The sequence below is a fragment of the Octopus bimaculoides genome, chromosome 25 (assembly GCF_046866305.1).
Source record: "Octopus bimaculoides isolate indiv1 chromosome 25, ASM4686630v1, whole genome shotgun sequence".
NCBI classification, from domain to species: Eukaryota; Metazoa; Mollusca; class Cephalopoda; order Octopoda; family Octopodidae; genus Octopus; species Octopus bimaculoides.
In genome coordinates, this window is record NC_142952.1 from 22,886,220 (window position 1) to 22,905,509 (window position 19,290).

Sequence of the window (19,290 nt, forward strand, 5' to 3'; positions counted from 1 at the left end):
TGCAGCAGAAGACGAACTCCATGCTGACGATTAGGTCTTTTCTCTTGAATAGCCGTGTTGACTCGTTCCATCTGTTGAATGTAGAGTTCCGCGTTGACCGTCTGGTTCCGTTCAAACAATTCATAATGGATAATCCCTTCGCAGTCCCACCATACACACAACATCGTTTTACGCGGATGAAGATCTTGTTTCACGCGCGGTGTCGCTTGTGTACCGGGGCTAAACCATTCCTTACGTTGCTTCATATTGATGTACAGGCACCACTTTTCGTCGTCAGTAACGATTCGCTAAAGAAATCGTTGTTTGTGTCCATGAGTTGAGCGGCGACGAGAAATCAAACCAGCAGAGATTGTGGCTTGTTGATTTTTCTTGTCACTTAAAGCATGTGAACCCATGCTCCATACTTCTGGACCTTTCCCATCGAGTGAAGATGCTTCTCTATAGCAGTGTGGGAACATTCCATTTTCTCTGCTAGTTCCCTTGTCGTTTGACGAGAATTTTCGTGCAAAAGTTGGTTTAATCGCTCTTCATCGAACTCAACTGGACGGCCAGAATGAGGTGCGTTTTTGAGGTCAAAATTTCCATTTTTGAACTTGGCATACAATCACGAGCGGTTCTTTCAGCTATGACACCCTCTCCATACACAGCACAAATGTCGCGAGCAGCTTTGGAGGCCTTGGAACCTTGGTTAAAAGCAAAAACAAGGAGGTGTCAAAAATGCTCGTTTCTCTTAACTTGTCATTCCATTTTAATGATCTAAAATTAACTAGAAAAAAAAAAAGATTCCAAAATGGTTCGAAAATAGAATTCTCGAAAAAAATAGATTCCAAAATAAAAAAAAAAACGGCGGTAACTTAGTTGCCAATCCAATATATGTCCGGTCATAGAGTGACCAATGGTTTTGTAGTGCTTGATGGCTGCGAGACCATTGCTCACTCTATGACTGGACATATACTTAACTACATATAAATACGTAACTGCTCTATGCTTTAGAGTGTGCTTCTTTTTCACATATATTATACACTGACGATATATATATATATATATATATAAGCATATGCATGTATACATACATATATATACATACCTACATCTACATGTATATATAGATGCATATCTGGGTACAGTTCGTCAAAAAACGGACTTTGTTTATGTTTCCGTTCCTTTTTTGTCCACGTTTTTTTGAAGTCCTGTACCCGGATATGCATCTATATATACATGTAGATGTAGGTATGTACATATATGTATGTATAGATGCATGTGTTCATATATCATTTGTATTATTATATTATCGAACGCTACGCGTCCATTTGCAAGTATATATACATACATACATATATATATATATATATATATATATATATATATATATATATATATATATAGGTTTAGATTTAGATTCAAGATTGAATATGGTACTTATGCGTAGGCACCAGAATATTGTATGGTATGGTATTATACAAAAACCATTCCAAAAGGATAGGTGATTAAAAATTCAAACTAAGCAACACGGATTTCAAATATGATTGCAGTACGCACGTTTCATGCTACCCCATTTATTTAAGTAATGTGAGCATTACATTAAATGCAATATGAAGAGCAATCTTCAGCTGCACGAAAATGTATATATATATATATATATATATATATATATATATATGAGGGATTTCTTTCAGTTTCCGTCTACTAAATCTACTCACAATGCTTTAGTCAGCCCGAGGTTACAGTAGAAGACACGCGCCCAAGGTGCCGCGCAGTGGGACTGAACCACGTTGTTGAGAAGCTAACTTCTTACCACACAGTCACTCATGCGCCTATATAATATTGTATGGGCAAAAACTTTTCAATAGGAGTTATCCCCCTTCCATTAGGCAGCGTCTGTTTTGCTTTGATATTTCAGGGTTTTTTTAAAATCTTTTTAAATGGCAGCCTGAAAAGAATATTGAGTGATTTAAACAAAAGTGTGTGTGTGTGTGTGTGTGTGCATGATTGAGAGGGAAAAAAATTGAGATTGGATATGTGCACATGGTTAAAGCTTCAATATACAAGAGTAATCCATGGCATAACAGATGAATAACACATATGTTAGATATCAAAGTATTACTGTGTAAACTGCAATCATGGCACACTGACCTTACATATATAAAAGTACATACTGGTGTATACACATGCTTATAATGATGATGTACATTTATATCTATATGTGTGTAAATATGTGTATACATACATACATACATACATACATACTATTTATTAAACCCCAAAAAACCCTTCATAAACTATTTTTCAGTGTTTCACATGATTTCATCAGACAGTTGCAATAATATTATTAGTATTATCACAACTGTCCGATGAACAGGAATGTGAAACTCTGAGTTACAGTTTGTGAAAAAAAATTGTTTTCCGGCTTTAATAAATAGTATACTGCTCTTCCTTTGGTATTTGAGTACCCTTTTTTTTCCACCTTAAGTCAACCCTTGCTTCGGATCGAGTTGGATGGTGAACAAAGGTGTGGAGTGGAGTGAAAGCATTTGAAGAGGCCAGGATAAAACAGGTAAAACTCAAAAGAGATCTAAGGAAGAATGTAACGATTGAGAAGGTGAATGACAATGACCTTTTTGTATGCACAGTTTGTGACAGACCATACCTGTCTTTTGCTGGCCTCAAATCTCATCTGTGAATACATGGAAAACAAACCTCCACCAGCTATTCTGCCTATATATCTGTGCACACTTTTAAATGCTGTGTATGCCAGAAGGTTTGCAAATCCAACAGAGGCCTCAAGAGACATTTTAAGATCCACAAAGAGCATAACTTATCTGCTGCTCTTGGTGGTCCAAATCGGAGGTGCAATCTATGTGGGTGTCTTTTCAGAACATTGTCTGGTTTAAAAGCCACATCAGGTGCCATGATGGATCTAAGGTGTAGGTACAGGGGGTGGTCAAACTCTGCATAAGAAGTAGACAACCACCATATACAGATATCAAGAGAGAGAGAGAGAGAGATACATATATGTACATATACAAACATATATATTTGACAAGGCATAAATAATAGCCATTACATAATCTTTATTGTAGTGAAATTGACTTACAGTTGTTTCCAGTAGTCATTATTGATTTGTTATTGATTGGTTTACTCAATTGGCCCATTGATTGGTTGAGAAAAATGTCACAAGAATACACAAAGTTCTTTACTAATGTAAAAAATATTTATTTCTTTATTGCCCACAGGGGGCTAAACATAGAGGGAACAAACAAGGATGGACAAAGGGATTAAGTCGATTACATCAACCCCAGTGCGTAACTGGTACTTAATTTATCGACCCTGAAAGGATGAAAGGCAAAGTCAACCTTGGCGGAATTTGAACTCAGAACATAACGGCAGACGAAATACCACTTAGAATTTCGCCCGGCGTACTAATGCTTCTGCCAGCTCGCTGCCCTAATGTAAAAAATATTGTTAGCCTGATGTATTAACTGAGAGCTTATAAAGTATTTTACCTGGATTGATAATTCTGCACTAATAGCTCTGTTTTATGTATGTATGTACATATGTATGCATGTTTGCATGCAGGCAGGTAGGTAAGGTTGACCAAAAAGTCCCCTTGTTTTGGGGGCGTTTTTTAAGTGGACACACTCACAAACTGTCATCCTGCTGTTATCGATGAAATATTTCTAATTTGATATTTTATGCTTTCTGCAGTAAATGTTGGAGACATATTTTCATGCCTTTGAAACTCTGTGTATTTAATTCACATCTCTTTAAAATGTAATTAATTCACATCTCTTTAAAATTTATGCTGTACACAAATTTTGTTTGTTTCTTTCGTTTACAAACATACATGTGTGTGTGTGTGTGTGTGTGTGTGTGTGTGTGTGTGTGTGTGCATGTGTAGAATTTATCTCTTTCCTTGCATAAAACTCTCAGCCCTTGTAATACTTTTGTTACTTCCTACTGATTAAATATCATAGAAAAATATACATACAGGCATAGGTGTGGCTGTGTAGTAGGAAGTTTGCTTCCCAACCACATGGTTCTGTGTTCAGTCCTACTGTGCGACACCTTGGGCAAGTGTCTTCTACTATAGCCTTGAGCCAACCAAAGACTTGTGAGTGGATTTGGGAGACAGAAACAGAAAGAAGCCTATCATGTGTGCATGTGTCTTTGTGTCTGTGTTTGTCCCCCACAACTGCTAAATGACCAGTGTTGATTTGATTACATGCTTGTGACTCAGAGGTTTAGCAAAAGAAATCTATAGAATAAGTACCAGGCTAAAAATTCTTCAAGGAATGGCTACAGTCCAATGACTGAAACAATTAAAAGATGAAAGAAAAATGTTTAAGAAAGTATCCAGTACACTTTGTAAAGTGACTGGCATTAGGAGCGGGGGGGGGGAGGGGGTACCCAACCTGGTGTAGAAACCATGTCAAAGCAGAGAATGGAGCTCTGCGCAATCCTCTGGCTCATTGGTTTCGTTTGAACTGTGCAACTGCCAGCATGGAAAAAAAGACGTTTAATGATTATGATGATGATGATGATGAAAACAGTGGTGTTCCTGAGTAATATACTTAAGGGGCCTTATTTATTTTCCCATGTGCTAATTTTTCTTACCTTCTTGTGTGCAATTAGTATCTTCTTAGTTATCCTTTTATTGCTATTTCACCAGAGTGAAGTCTTTTGTTCTATGACCGAAAACATGTCCAGAGTTATCTCCCATAGTTACATTTTTACCTTTTACTTGTTTCAGCAATTCGACTGCGACCATGCTAGAGCATCGCTTTTATGGGTTCAGTCAAACCAATCAATCCCAGAAATTATTTTAAAGTTTGGTACTACACGATGGTCTCTTTTGCCAAACTGCTAAGTTATGGGGTCATAAACCAAGACCAGTAGTCAAGTGACGCTGGGGAACAAACACATACATACAAGTGGATGTTGAAAAGTTTCTGGCTTTGGATAAAAGAAAATACAGGAGGATCAGTTAATCATGATTTTATTCAACATATTTCTCTATCAGATTCACACACTTATTGCAGCAGTCCTTCAGTTTTTCTAAGCCCTGTAAAAAGAGTCAGAAGGTTGGGTCTCCAACCAGGCCTTTCACAATACCCTTAAAGCCTGGAACTTTTTTAGCACTCTCTCATACTTATGTGCATACATACATACATACATACATACATACATACATACAAGTGTGTGTGTGTGTGTGTAGACACATGATGGGTTTCCACACAGTTTCCATCTACTGAATTCACTCTCAGGACATTGATCAGCCCAGACCTAGAGCAGAAGACATTTGCCTAAGGTGGCATACAGTGGGACTGAACCCGAAAACACTTGGTTGCAAAGCAAACTTCTTAACCACATGGCCATGCCTGCACCTACTTGTTGAAATAATATACATTCTGAATTTGTTCAAATGATCTTTTCTTCGTTTCATATTTATTTCTAACACTGACTTTGCTATTGTTTCAAATTTGTATTTCAATGTTATTCTCTACCCAACAGCTTGCTTATATTGAGGGCTGGCGCTTGATAAACCTAGCAAATGAAACATTTGGCTTCAATGGATGGTCACACTCAGTTACACAGCAAACAGTTGGTAAGTCATACCTTTAATTTCTCCTTTTTGACTTGGAGGAAGGGGCTGCACCCATGGCACATTATGACCTCTCCAAGACTGGTAGAGCTGATGCATGAACAGTTGCATGTTGACGCCTGCAGGAAAAACATGGGCGACAGTGGAATTCCAAAGGTGTGACATTGTAAAGATTAGAGGACTGGTTGTAAGGATTAGAGCAGAGATTGTGATGGTGGACACAGTACATCTTCCTGTTGCCAACCCTCGCCTGTATCCAAGCAAAGTAATATTTCCCTAAAGCTGGACATGTTTTCATGGAAGATTGGAAACAGACACTGTATGTCAGTAAATCTCATAATCAACTACCATGCTATGTCGATACAAGGAGACACAAACACAGCCTCTCCTCTCTTTGTCTCATGCACACACACACACACATTTTTATTTGTTTCAGTCATTTGTCTGTGGCCATGCTAGAGCACCACCTAAGCCTAATATTTTTTCTATTGGTCTCTTTTGCCAAACTGCAAAGCTAGAGGGATATAAATACACCAGCATTGGTTGTCAAGTGATGGCAGGGGGCAGACACACACACACACACACACACTGGGCTTCTTTCAGTTTCCATCTACCAAATCCACTCACAAGGCTTTGGTCAGCCCAAGGCTATAGTAGAAAACACTTGTCCAAAGTGCCACGCGATGGTAATGAACCCAGAACCATGTGGTTGGGAAGCAAGCTTCTTACCACACAGCCATGACTGCACCTATTACATCCATACAATGGAATTCTTTCAGTTTCCATCTACCAAATTCACTTACAAGGTTTTGATTGGCCCAGTGATATGGTAGAAGACCCTCACTGAAGGTGCTATGAAGTAGGGCTGAATCCTGGGACCACATAATTGGGAAGCAGACCTGTTAATTGCATGGTCATGTCTGCACCTGACCACCTCCCTTAAAAAAAAATAGGAAGGACATACTGGATAATGTAATCCTAGACACGTATTTACCAGTAAATGGTCTTTGTCATAATTGAAGTGCCTTTGGTTACAAGTTTGCTGGACAAGGGAATAATGAATAATAATAATCTTTTATCTTTATTTTTTTACTTATTTCAGTCTTTGGACTGCAGTCATGCAGGGGCACTACCTTGAAGAGTTTAGTTCAACAAACCAGCCCCAGTACTTTCTTTTAAGTCTGGTACTTATTTTATCGCCACCCTTTTGCTGAACCACTAAGTTACGGAGATGTAAACAAACCAACACCAGTTGTCAAGCATTGATAGGGAACAAATGAAACGTGTATGTGATGGACTTCCACACAGTTTCCACCTACCAAATTCACTCTGGTTAACCCAGGGCTTTATTGTAGAAGGCACTTATCCAAGGTGCTACACAATGGAACTGAACCTGAAACCACAGGGTTCAAAAGTGAGCTTTTTAACCACACAGAGTCAATCTAACACCTGGTTTAACACAACTACCAGGCTTGTAGCTACTTTTAGTAGAGTCCACTCTATTTGCAAACATTCAGCCTATGTCTCTGGTCTGAGGCTAACCTCCTCCCTTCAGCCTGTCAGTCTGAGAGGCCTTGTAAAGAGTCATGGGTCCTTTTATCATAATATTATTCAATATATGCTGACCTAGAGCTAAACAACAACCAGCATCAAGGGTACATTAGACAATGTAGTTCTAGATACACTATGTCTAAAGAAAAAGAGACAGGCTGGTTACAACTGGAATGTCTTAGCCTTAGCTGATTTAGGGTCAACCCTTTAGCTTTTAAACCAGCCACATCTGTCCTAAATATTCTACCTGTTTTATATTTAAACCAGCCAGATCCAGCCTCTCTCACCCACTCAGCAATGTCATTCTAGAAATAAACAATCACATCAAAATCTCAAAGCTATGAAATAATGTATGATTAATTGAAAACAATGTGAATACATAAGCCTTACGTTCGACAGAGTAATCTGAATGCTAAACGGTTAAGCAGCAACACATTAGATTATGTGGTTCTAGATACACTGTGTCTGGGGGAGAAAAAAGATAGGGTGGTCGTAGCTGGAATGTCTTGACCAGAATTGACTTTGGCTTAAACAACATGTTGTTTAATGCAGTTCAAGATATACTGTCTTACAAAATGACTGTTCATAAACACAGAAACACATGCATTAAACATGCACACATAAATACATAAACACATGCAAGTACATACACACATATGTAAACATATATGCATTACTATAGATATTAGTATATATATATATATATATACATATATATATATATATATATATATATATATATATATATATATATATATATATATATAGGCACAGGAGTGGCTGTGTGGTAAGTAGCTTGCTTACCAACCACATGGTTCCGGGTTCAGTCCCACTGCGTGGCACCTTGGGCAAGTGTCTTCTACTATAGCCTCGGGCCGACAAAAGCCTTGTGAGTGGATTTGGTAGACGGAAACTGAAAGCAGCCCGTTGTATATATATATATATTTATATGTATGTATGTGCGTTTGTGTGTCTGTGTTTGTCCCCCCACCATCGCTTGACAACCGATGCTGGTGTGTTTACGTCCCCGTAACCTAGCGGTTCGCCAAAAAGAGACCGATAGAATAAGAACTAGGCTCGCAAAGAATAAGTCCTGGGGTCGATTAAAGGCAGAGCTCCAGCATGGCCACAGTCAAATGACTGAAACAAGTATTAGTATATATATATATATATATATATATATATATATATATATATATATATATAAACATCCATTCATATTAATGGTCATAGCTGGAATGTTGTGATTAGAGATGAGTTGGGGTTAAACAACATCACACCAGTCAGCATAGTTCAAGATACATTGTCTCAAGAAAAACAAAGATGTGAAGGTCAGAGCTAAAAATGGATCTGCTGAAGCAGGACTGATCTGAGACTGCAACAACTACTTGACCTTTCTTGCTAGCAACAACATTCACTCGACAAACAAATTGCTGGATTTTGGATTATTGATGAAACTCTTGCCAGTTCATGTAAGATTGGAAACTGCAAATATAAAATGGTCTTTTGCAGCTCTATTCCCTGATTCCACCTCAAGCAAGAAAGAAGATTGTCTACTTTATAGAGGAAACTTAATATTTTAACACCAATCATTGCAGAATACATGGATTAAAGATAGATTGTTAGAAAGACATACTTGATACCATAAACATTAAGATTATCACCAAAGTACATTATATGCACAATTACATAATTACATACATACTTAGTACACCTGTGACATGTGTGTATGTGTATGTGTGTGTGTGTGTGTGTGTGTGTGTGTGTGTGTGTATGTATGTATGTTGGTACGGGCATAGCTGTGTGGTAAGAAGTTTGCTCCCCAGACACATAGTTCCAGATTTAGTCCCACTGTGTGGTACCTTGGGCAAGTGTCTTCCACCATAACTTCAGGATCTGGTGGACGGAAACTGAAAGAAGCTCATTGTATGTATGTGTGTACCTTTTTGTTTATGTTTGTCCTCTCACCCACCACTTGACAACTGGTGTTGGCATGTTTACATTCACATAACTTAGTGGTTTGCCAAAAGAGACAGATAAAGTATCAGGCTTTGAAAAAAAAAAAGTACTGGAGTCAATTCATTTGACTAAAAATTTCTCATGGTTGTACTCCAGCATGGACTCAGTCTAATGATCGTAAAAGTAAAAGATGTGTGTGTATATATATATATTCAAAGCAATGATTAGTAACTTTACAAAACTGGTATGCTTTTGAATCTCTTTAACAATTCACAATAATGACTTTTATTACTTTTATTCCTACCTCAGTTCATCTGTATATATATATATATATATATATATATATATATATATATATATACACACACACACAGACATACATACAGGATATCCCCATCCAAAAATGTATACGCCCTTTTTTTTTAGATGTAATACATTAGAAATTATGAAGGGAGCCAGGCTAAGCTTTTAATGAAGATAATTTATCCTAAAGTGGTAATGGAACTTGAAAACATAGTCAAAGTTCCAAACAAATTCACCTCTGCAACTTACCATCACTTCAATTAGAGATAAGTTTGAAAGAAACATTTTGAAAGACCACAGACATTGACTAGCCCCTCAAAGTGAAAAAGGGTATTAGAAATGTATTACCAATGTTCAAGAAAATCTGTGCAGCAAACAAGTCATGAGATAAGAATTTCAAAATCAAGTGTCCTGCATTTTGAAGTACTGTCATTAGAAAAGTTACATTCCAAGAATAGTCCATGCTTTTAATAAAGATGATCCAAACTGAAGAGTGGAGTTTTGTGAGAGGTATTTGAGACAATGAGTAGAAGATGCAAACTTTCAATAAAGATTGTTTGAAGTGGTGAGGCTACATTTAAATTAAGTGGCTCAATTAACTGCCACAATTGCACTTGCTGCTGGGGGACCTGAAAATTCACATCGTGTTACCTAACCAGCAGTTATCATCAAAAGGATTGACTGAAACTTCCTTTTTTGACAGTATTGTGACTGGTCCCATTTACTTCAACTTGTGACATCTTGTCATGCCAAGCATGTAAAAGGAATTTGAAGATATATATTTTTCATTTCCAGCAAGATGAGGCACTGCCACGTTACCATAGTAATGTAAGGTTTCTATTTGGAAAAGCTTTTGTAAAAGAGGTGGATTGGATAAGGAGATTCAGAAGGATGCCCTCCATGTTCACCAGACTTCACAGCAACACTCCATGAATTAGGGGCAGCCATTGGATAAGAATGTTCACAAATATTAAATGAAATATTTCTTGATGTTTGCAATTCTATTGCTTTGTGTTATCAGCAGTGCCTGGACCAAAAATGTCATCATTTTGAAAACAGGCATTCATAAAAAAAATTAAATTCTGTTTAGATTTTATTAAATTTTGAAAATAGAATGCATTTTAATAAATGTTGACTTTATAATAATTCAATGTATGTATACTTTGTTTTGGGAACACCCTGTATGTATGTGTGTGTGTGTGTGTATGTGTGTGCGTGTGTGTGTGTGCGTACGTATGTGCGTGCATACAGTAACTCACATATTAATAAACAAATTGGAACTGTTTTGATTCAAACAGGAAAGTCTTGTCACATTGTTAGTAACCAGATGGAAATTCTATAAAGAACATAAATCTCAAAAAGAAATGAAATTTAAACACATGCTCACTCACTCACTCGCTCGCTCACTCACATAAACACACACACACACACACACACACACACACACGCACACAAACATTCAGAGAAAATCACATAACTGTATATAAACACATACAAATACATGCATAAACATACAAGCACATGCATGTACATAAATATATAGACACATGCAAGTACATAGATATGTATACATACAAGCATTACCATAAATATTAGTATATATATATATATATATATATATATATATAAACGTCCATTCATTCTAATGCATGCATGAACACAAAGACACACATAAAGACACTCAAATACATATGTGCATACATATTTATACTTACACATGTAACACATGCATACATACATGCACACACTCACACACATCAATACATAACACAAACACATACATACATTTGGAGTTGAAGTTGTTTGCATTACTTAAAAACATATTTTTATCACTCTAAATAAACATATATATTTACATAGATACCTCAAGATAAATCATATACACACTGGATACTTGTTGTTGTTAAGTATTATATTCAATTTGCCATTCATATAGACCCATGGATGATTGTATCTCCAATATAGAGAATGTGTGTGTACACATCCACCCTTATATACATAAACTTGCTCACACACACATGCAGCACACACAAACAAACATACATACACGTCTATACAGTTTCTCATTTATATATCAATGGTTTTATCTACAGTATGCATATATATACATGTACAGACGCACACTTGCATGTGAACAGATATACCCACACACATCATGTGCACATACCGTAGATACAACCATTGATATATAAATGAGAAACTGTATAGTTAAAATCAACACATGTATGTATATGCTTGTGTGTGCTTGTATATGTATCTGCATATGTGTACGTGTTTTTATGCATACATGTACACACACACACACACACACATACACATGACACACAAATTCATATTTTTTGTTTGTTTTTTTTTTGTGTTGTTTTGTATATGTTGGTGTGTCCTTACATGTATTATATGCACATATGTATTATGTACACTCCTGTGCTTGTTTACATCTTTTGACTGTGAAGCCATTAATTCTACAGGCTTTCTTTATTTAAACAAGTAGTGACATGATGCAAGTGACACTTCTATTACCTGCACCACCACCACCAACACTACCACAACTAAATGCACTATCACCAAAACCACCTGCATTACCACTACCAACCACTGCAACCCCTGCCACAGCAAACACCACCACTACCACAACCATTACTGCCACAACCACAACCACCACCAATATTACTACTACCATCTACACTACCACCACCACCACCACCACTACCAACAACAACATCAGAACCACTACCACTAGCAGCTATACCATTGCCACAAACATACCACCACTAATATTACTACCAACACCAAAATCAATGTCACCCCCTTTCCACAAGCAGCAGCACCACCATCGCCTTTACTACTACCACCAGCACCACAAATAGAACCACCACTACCATCACCAGTACCTCCAAATCATAATTACCACCTCCTCCTCCAATGCTAATACTAGTAGTTCCACTACCAACAATGCTCTTACTACAACCATTACTACCACTAGCACTTTTCTACCAACACTAATACCACCCCTTCTACTAGCAACACTACCGTTCTACTACAACCACCACTACTATATCCATAGCCATCATCACCACCAGTACCACTACTACAACTACCACCACAACCAATGCTGCTAAAAACACTACTAATATTACCAATACCCCCAACATCACTACAACCACCACTGTAGCCAATACCCCCAACATCACTACAAGCAGCCCCCAACAACACTACTCGCCCCAATACCACCACCAATCCCAGCACCACTACCAACCCGAACATCATCACAAGACCCCACCCCATCACCACATCTCAGTAAACAAGAAGTAATCTATGTGAAAGAATGAATAATTCCTCATTGATCAAAGGCTACACCAAGACAGCAGTTGCAATGGACACATGCAGCACATGTGCTCACAACTTGGTGTCAGAATAAATGTACCTCATTATTTATAATTAAGTCAACATCTTATCAGTAATTCTACTTCCCTAATTTGGAATTGGTGAAGTTCTCTGATAATGCTGTCATAACTACAGCTTGATTCATCTTGAAACAACCATTAGTTCTCTTATTTCGCTTTTAACATTTGTGAGTTGTTTAAGGCAGCCAAGTTGGCAGAACTGTTACCATACTGGACAAAATGCTGAGCTATATTGCTTTCAACTCTTTATATTCTTAGTTCAAATGCTACTGAGGTTGACTTTTCCTTAAGCACTGCAATTGATGTAATCAACTTCCTCCCTCCTCTTTAAAAAATTGCTGGCCTTGTACCAGAATTAGAAAGAATTATTTGTGAGTTGTTAGAGTCTTGGATAGAATGTTGCCTCACATTTGTTCTCACTCTGTAACCAGAGTTCAAATTCTTGCTGAGGTCAACTTTATCTGTCATCATTTTGAGGTTGATAAAAAAGAACCATTCCAAGATAGTGGATTCCTTAGCAAAATCCAGTCCTTGTTGTGCTATGTTAGTTTACATGCCTCAGTGACCCTTAGAGCTATGCCAGCCTGCCATGCTGGACAGGTCAAAGGTTAGAGGCTAAACTAATACGGACCATCTCTTCCCAGAATTAAAAATGGATGTGCATGGGGCAAACACCCCTACCAAGCAAAAAAAAAAAAAAAAAATTAAAAAGTGAAGTCACAGAAGTATCAATGAAAATTCAAAAGCAGCAAGAGCCAGGAAAGGAAGGCCTTCGCTCAAGTACTGCAAAATCTGAATGAAGGCTGCAAAAGTGACTTCCCTTAGGTAGGAGACTGGGGCAGAACTGGAAAAGAAGGGATTCAACAGGAGAGGAGCAGAAAAGACAGCAGGGGAGAAAAGTCATCAATGGACTCTGCTCCACATGGAATGAAGGGCTCATGTAGTGAGTTGGTGAATCAGCAGAACTGTTCCAGCTCCTTGGGTTTGGATAGCAGCACTTGTGATAATATAGTGCTAAGCAGTTTTGCTTCCCAGAGTAGCAGCTGTTTCATTGGGCAATTTTGATTGTATGGAGAAGGGAAACTTGCATGTACAGGCAACTGTCAGCCTTCTGCAATATACCTTGCCAATGCCTGTACAAGCATGTATAGGTACATGGCCAACACAGACTGATGGAGGCCCTAGAATTTGTGAGTAGAAAATATGTTGCATTGTTTATGCCAAAGTCACACCAGTGCATGCACGCGTGCACACACACACACACACACACACCATCACCATCATTTTCACATCCACTTTTCCATGCTTTCATGATTCACATGAAGTTTATTGAAGCAGTTTTTTTTATAGCCAATTGCCCTTCCTGTCACAATCCTCACCTGTTTCCAAGTAAGGTAATATTTCTCCATGGCCAGATATGTTTTTGTAGAATATTCGAAATGAATGACTCTACCTGTATAACTGTAATGCTCAGTTACAATTACCATGCAATGTCAAGACAAGAAGACACAAGCACGCACACGCGCACACACACACACACACACACACACACATATACATATACGAGGGGGTACCCAAAAGTAACCTGAAATGTTCTCTGTGAGACAAACCCATTGTAGTTCAGGCTTCTGCTGCTAGAAGCCACTTGATATGACCCTCAGGCATCAATCTGCCAACCAGTGGCAGCGGATGGAATCATACTGCTACATAGTGCATCTTTATTTTGCAGTGCTGCTCCCCTGTTCATTGATTTTTGCAATGGCTGAAACAAAGGACAGCTTACAAGAACACTGTCCTGAGCAAAATACAAGTTTATGAGTGTTTTTCACACTTTAGGAATGGTTGCTTGTCACTTGAAGACCAACCTCATTCAGAGCGACTGTTGACCTCCCAAACAAATGAAAACATCATGAAAGTTCATGAATTGACCTTGGAAGACCATCATTGAACAATTGATGACATTGTGGATATGACTGGTGTGTCCCAGAGCTCCTGCCAATGAATTTTGAGCGAGGAATTGTGAATGAAAGGATTTGCAGCAAAATTTATGCCTTGCTTGCTCACTGAAGAAGAAAAGCACTCACTACTGAAAGAACGGTTGGAAGTTGATCTGGACCTTTTTCCGAAGGTCATCACTGGTGATGAAATCTGGTGCTACAGCTACGACCTGGAAACGAAGCAGCCACCAATTCAATGGAAGCATTCAATATTACCATACCTCAAAGAAGCACATCAAGTGAAGTTCAATGTCAATATGATACTAATTTGATTCAGTGGTGTGAAAGGAATTGTCCACACAGAATTTGTTCCTCCTGGTCAAACATTAACCAGACATTTTACTTGGCAGTTCTGAAGCATTTGCAAGACGCAGTGAGACAAAAAAGCCCCTACCTGTGGAAAATTGGAGAGAGGTGGTTTTATCATGACAATGTGCCTGTGCAAACCTCTTTGAATGTGAGACAGTTTTTGACCAAAAATGGTATGATCCCACTTATTCACCCATGACTTTTTTTTGTTCCCCCAAATGAAAGAAATCCTTAAAGGAAAATGTTTTCTAGATGTGGAAGAGGTGAAGAAAAAACGATGGAGGTGTTGAAAGGCATCACTTTGCAAGAGTTTGAACAGTGGAAGACATGTCTGGGCCGATGCTTTGCTTCAAATTGAGAATAATTTGAAGGCGATAAAATTGTAAACATGTAAAACTAAGTGAATAAAATAATACTGCAAAATTCCAGTTTCTTTTGGGTACCCCCTTGTATATACATAAAAGCACCCAATACACTTTGTCAAGTGGTTAGCAATAGGAAGGACATCCAGCCATAAAAACCAAGCCAAAACAGACTATGGAACATGGTGCAGTCTCAGGCCTTACCAGTCCCTGTCAAGCTGTCCAGCCCATGCTAGCATGGAAAATGGACAATAAATGGTGATGATGATGATGTGTGCGTGTGTATGTGTATATGCACACATACAAATATATATTTATAAAACAGGCTTTTTTTTATTTTCCATCTACCAGATCCACTCACAAGGCTTTGATCAGTTGGGGCTGCAGTAGAAGATACTTCCGCAAAGTGACATGCAATGAGACTGAACCCAAAACCATGTGATTGGGAAGCAAACTTCTAAACCACATACTCATGCCTGCACTTGACAGATTGCTTAATAGAAAGAGATCTGGTAATGGTTGGCTAAAAAGTGAGGGGTTCAACTGAACCCTGATAAAGTGATCCTTTGATCAGAAGTATTCTAGCCATGACTATGCTACATTTTGTGAATATGTCAGACTCTATAGGCAGCAAATTAACAGTCATAAAAACATTGGACCAAATGGTTTGTAGTATTTGTCCTGACTCTTTACATTCTTCATGCACAGGCAGATGGAAGTGATCTTGCTGAATCATTAGCATACCAGGTGAAATGCTTAGCAGTATTTCCTCCATCTCTACTTTCTGAGTTCAAATTCTGCTGAGGTTGACTCTGCCTTTCATCCTTTCGGGGTCTATAAAATAAGTACCAGTTGAACACTGGGATTGATTTAACTACTTCTGGGTAGATGTATAAAAGAAGTACCCCTCTGCCAAGCCATGTTGATCCAGTGTGACAGAGTAGGCTCATCAAACCAGTATGATGTCAGTGGAGAACATGCTGAAGCCTTCATACTGCATTGGACTGAACATAGGTAATCCAGTCCAATTCAGTACACAGGCAGAGCTGGTGGACTTGCTTGTATTTAACTGAATAAGTGAGTCAATGTAAAAGATACACCCAGAGGGAAGCAGAGGGGAAATGACTTTTGTGTTTTCCCATGAAAATTCTCTGACAAGCACATAGAGTGCTTCTCAAGGAAGTCACCAATGATTGTCAACTGGCTGGTATAAGGACTATATCAATTAATGTATTCGTCTCTATTTAACGTGTTTGTGGCCATTTTCTGTTAAAATACACTACTTTTGTTTCAATTAATTGGGAAAATAATGAAGAATTTAGTAAAATGATTTTGTCATAATTACACTGGTGCATGGAACATAAATTAACATGAAATTTTGAAAGAACATTGTAATTTAGATAATAGTTCAAGGGACAATCTCAGGCAGGTTGGTATCAAAAAGGCAAAAGAGAGTAGGTGTAATTTTGAGGAAGTTTTTTGCTGCTATTTCTATCAGGCCAAGTGACTTAATAGAGGAGCCCTCATTGATTCATGGCTCTGACTGAATGTTTGGAGATTCTGTGTATCAAAGAATACAGATTGGTGTAGAGGCAACTAATTATGGGGGAGTTCTTCTTCAGAATAGCAAATAGTTCTGACTTGGTGCCAGTGGTGTAGGGGAATTGTGTGGGGTAAGATGGGTTCATTGAAATCACTGAAGTGGGTCTTCTACAAGTATTTTAGAGATTTGAATAAAGTAACTGGATACCCTTTGCCATTGGCATACAATGAATGAATAAATCACCAAATTTCACAACAAAAACAGATAAATTAAGAAGGGAAAACATTGAAAATATAAGTTTAATTCAGTTCCACCCTTTTATGATCGTGTTTGTGTGTATATGTGTGCATGGATGTATATATACCTATATGTATATATGTGTGTGGATGTGTATATGAGTGTGTGTGCGTGTGTATAGGTATATATGCTTATGTATATATAACTATATGTATGTATGTGTATATATATATATATAACCAGAAATGTTCTCTGTGAGACAAACTCATTATAGTTTGGGCTTCCACTGCTAGATGCCTCTTGATGTGATCCTCAAGCATCAATCTGCCAATTGGCAGCGTCGAGTGGAGTTGTATTACCACATGGTGAGTCTATATTTTGCAGTGCTTCTCCCTTCTTCATTGATTTTTGCAGTGCCTGAAATGAAGGAACAGCATGCTTCCATGAAATTCTGTTTTCTGCTGAGGAAAACAACAGCTGAAACAGTTGTCATGCTTCAAACAGCTTACAAGGACATTGCCCTGAGCAAAACACATGTTTATGAGTGGTTTCCATATGTCACTTGAAGACCAACCTCATTCAAGGCGATCATTGACCTCCTGAACAAATGAAAACATTATGAAAGTTCATGAACTGACCTTGGAGGATCATCGTCAAACAATTGACAAATTTGTTGATATGACTGGTGTGTCCTGGAACTCCTACCAATGAATTTTGAGCAAGGAATTGTAAATGAAAAGAGTTGCAGCAAAATTTGTGGCTTGTTTGCTCACAGAAAATCAAAAGCAGTCTTGACTGAATGTGTGTTGTGAACTGAAAGAACAATTGGAAGTTGGTCCGGACCTTTTTACGAAGGTCATCACTAGTGACAAAAGCTGGTGCTATGGAATTTGCAGATGTGGAAGAAGTGAAGAAAAAAAACAATGGAAGCATTAAAAGGCGTCACTTTGCAAGAGTTCCAGCAGTGCTTACACATATGGAAAACACATTTGGATTGATGCATTGCTTCAAATGGAGAATACTTTGAAGGCGATAAAAGTATAAACATGTAAAACTAAGTGAATAAAATGATATTGCAGAATTCTGGTTTCTTTTGGGTGTCCCCTCATATATATATACAGGGTGCAGTGAATAAATTGTTGTCTAAATTAGGCAAAAATGAAAATAACACTGACATCTCATTTTAATAGATATATTTACCAAAATTACATAAAAATGTCTTGAAATACTAAAGAGTAAATTTATTCAATAAAATCACCATTGGCTTCAACCATAGCCTCCTGACGGCTTCAAAATCTCTTGCAACTCTTTTAGATGGTCTCCTTGTTTAAGTTAATGAATACTGCCTTCGATTCATCTTTGGTGTCACAAGGAGTTTTGTTGGTCTCTTGCTTAACTGTGTTTTACGCATAATAATCAAGAGGGTTGCAATCTGGGGAGTTAGGTGGCCAGATGTTAGGGGTGATGTGGTCACAGAAATTGTGTGACAGCCATGAATGGGTTCTCCTGCTTGTGCGGCATGGTGCAGAGTCCTGTTGCCAGACATAGGGTCTTCCAGCAGTCACCATCTTGATGCAGGACAATACTACTTCCTCCAGGCAGTTGATGTAGGCCTTCATATTGAGTCTGAGGACATATGGGAAGATGAATGGAGGCTTAGGATCTAATGGTTCTGTCTTCATCTGTAATCCATACATTTCCATAATTTCTTTAGCCACAAGGTTAGCTACCCTGAGTGTATTCTTACCAGTAATCCTTTAGTTCTTTTGAATTTCTTTTTTAAGCAGTTCCAGATAGTAGCTTAAAAAAGAAATTAAAAAAAGCTATAGGATTACTGGTAAGAATACATTCAGGGAAGCTAACCTTGTGGCTAAAGAAATTATGGAAATGTATGGATTACAGATGAAGACAGAACCATTAGATCCTAAGCAACCACGGTTTATTTTAAAAGACCACAAACAAAACTTTTATAAAAACCCATCATTACGGCTTACCTGTCCTTCCAGCTCAGACATCGGTATAC

At 37.9% G+C, this 19,290-nt stretch overlaps 1 protein-coding gene across 2 annotated transcripts in view; it reads left to right on the plus strand.

Annotated features, from left to right (window-relative positions):
• LOC106872915 (uncharacterized) overlaps nt 1-19,290 on the plus strand; it is a 461,458-nt gene that overhangs the window by 369,732 nt on the left and 72,436 nt on the right. For both annotated transcript variants that reach the window (XM_052976439.2, XM_052976438.2), the window contains exon 3: nt 5,512-5,605. In XM_052976439.2, the coding sequence (XP_052832399.2) occupies nt 5,512-5,605 (94 nt within the window). The remainder of the gene's footprint in view (nt 1-5,511; nt 5,606-19,290) is intronic.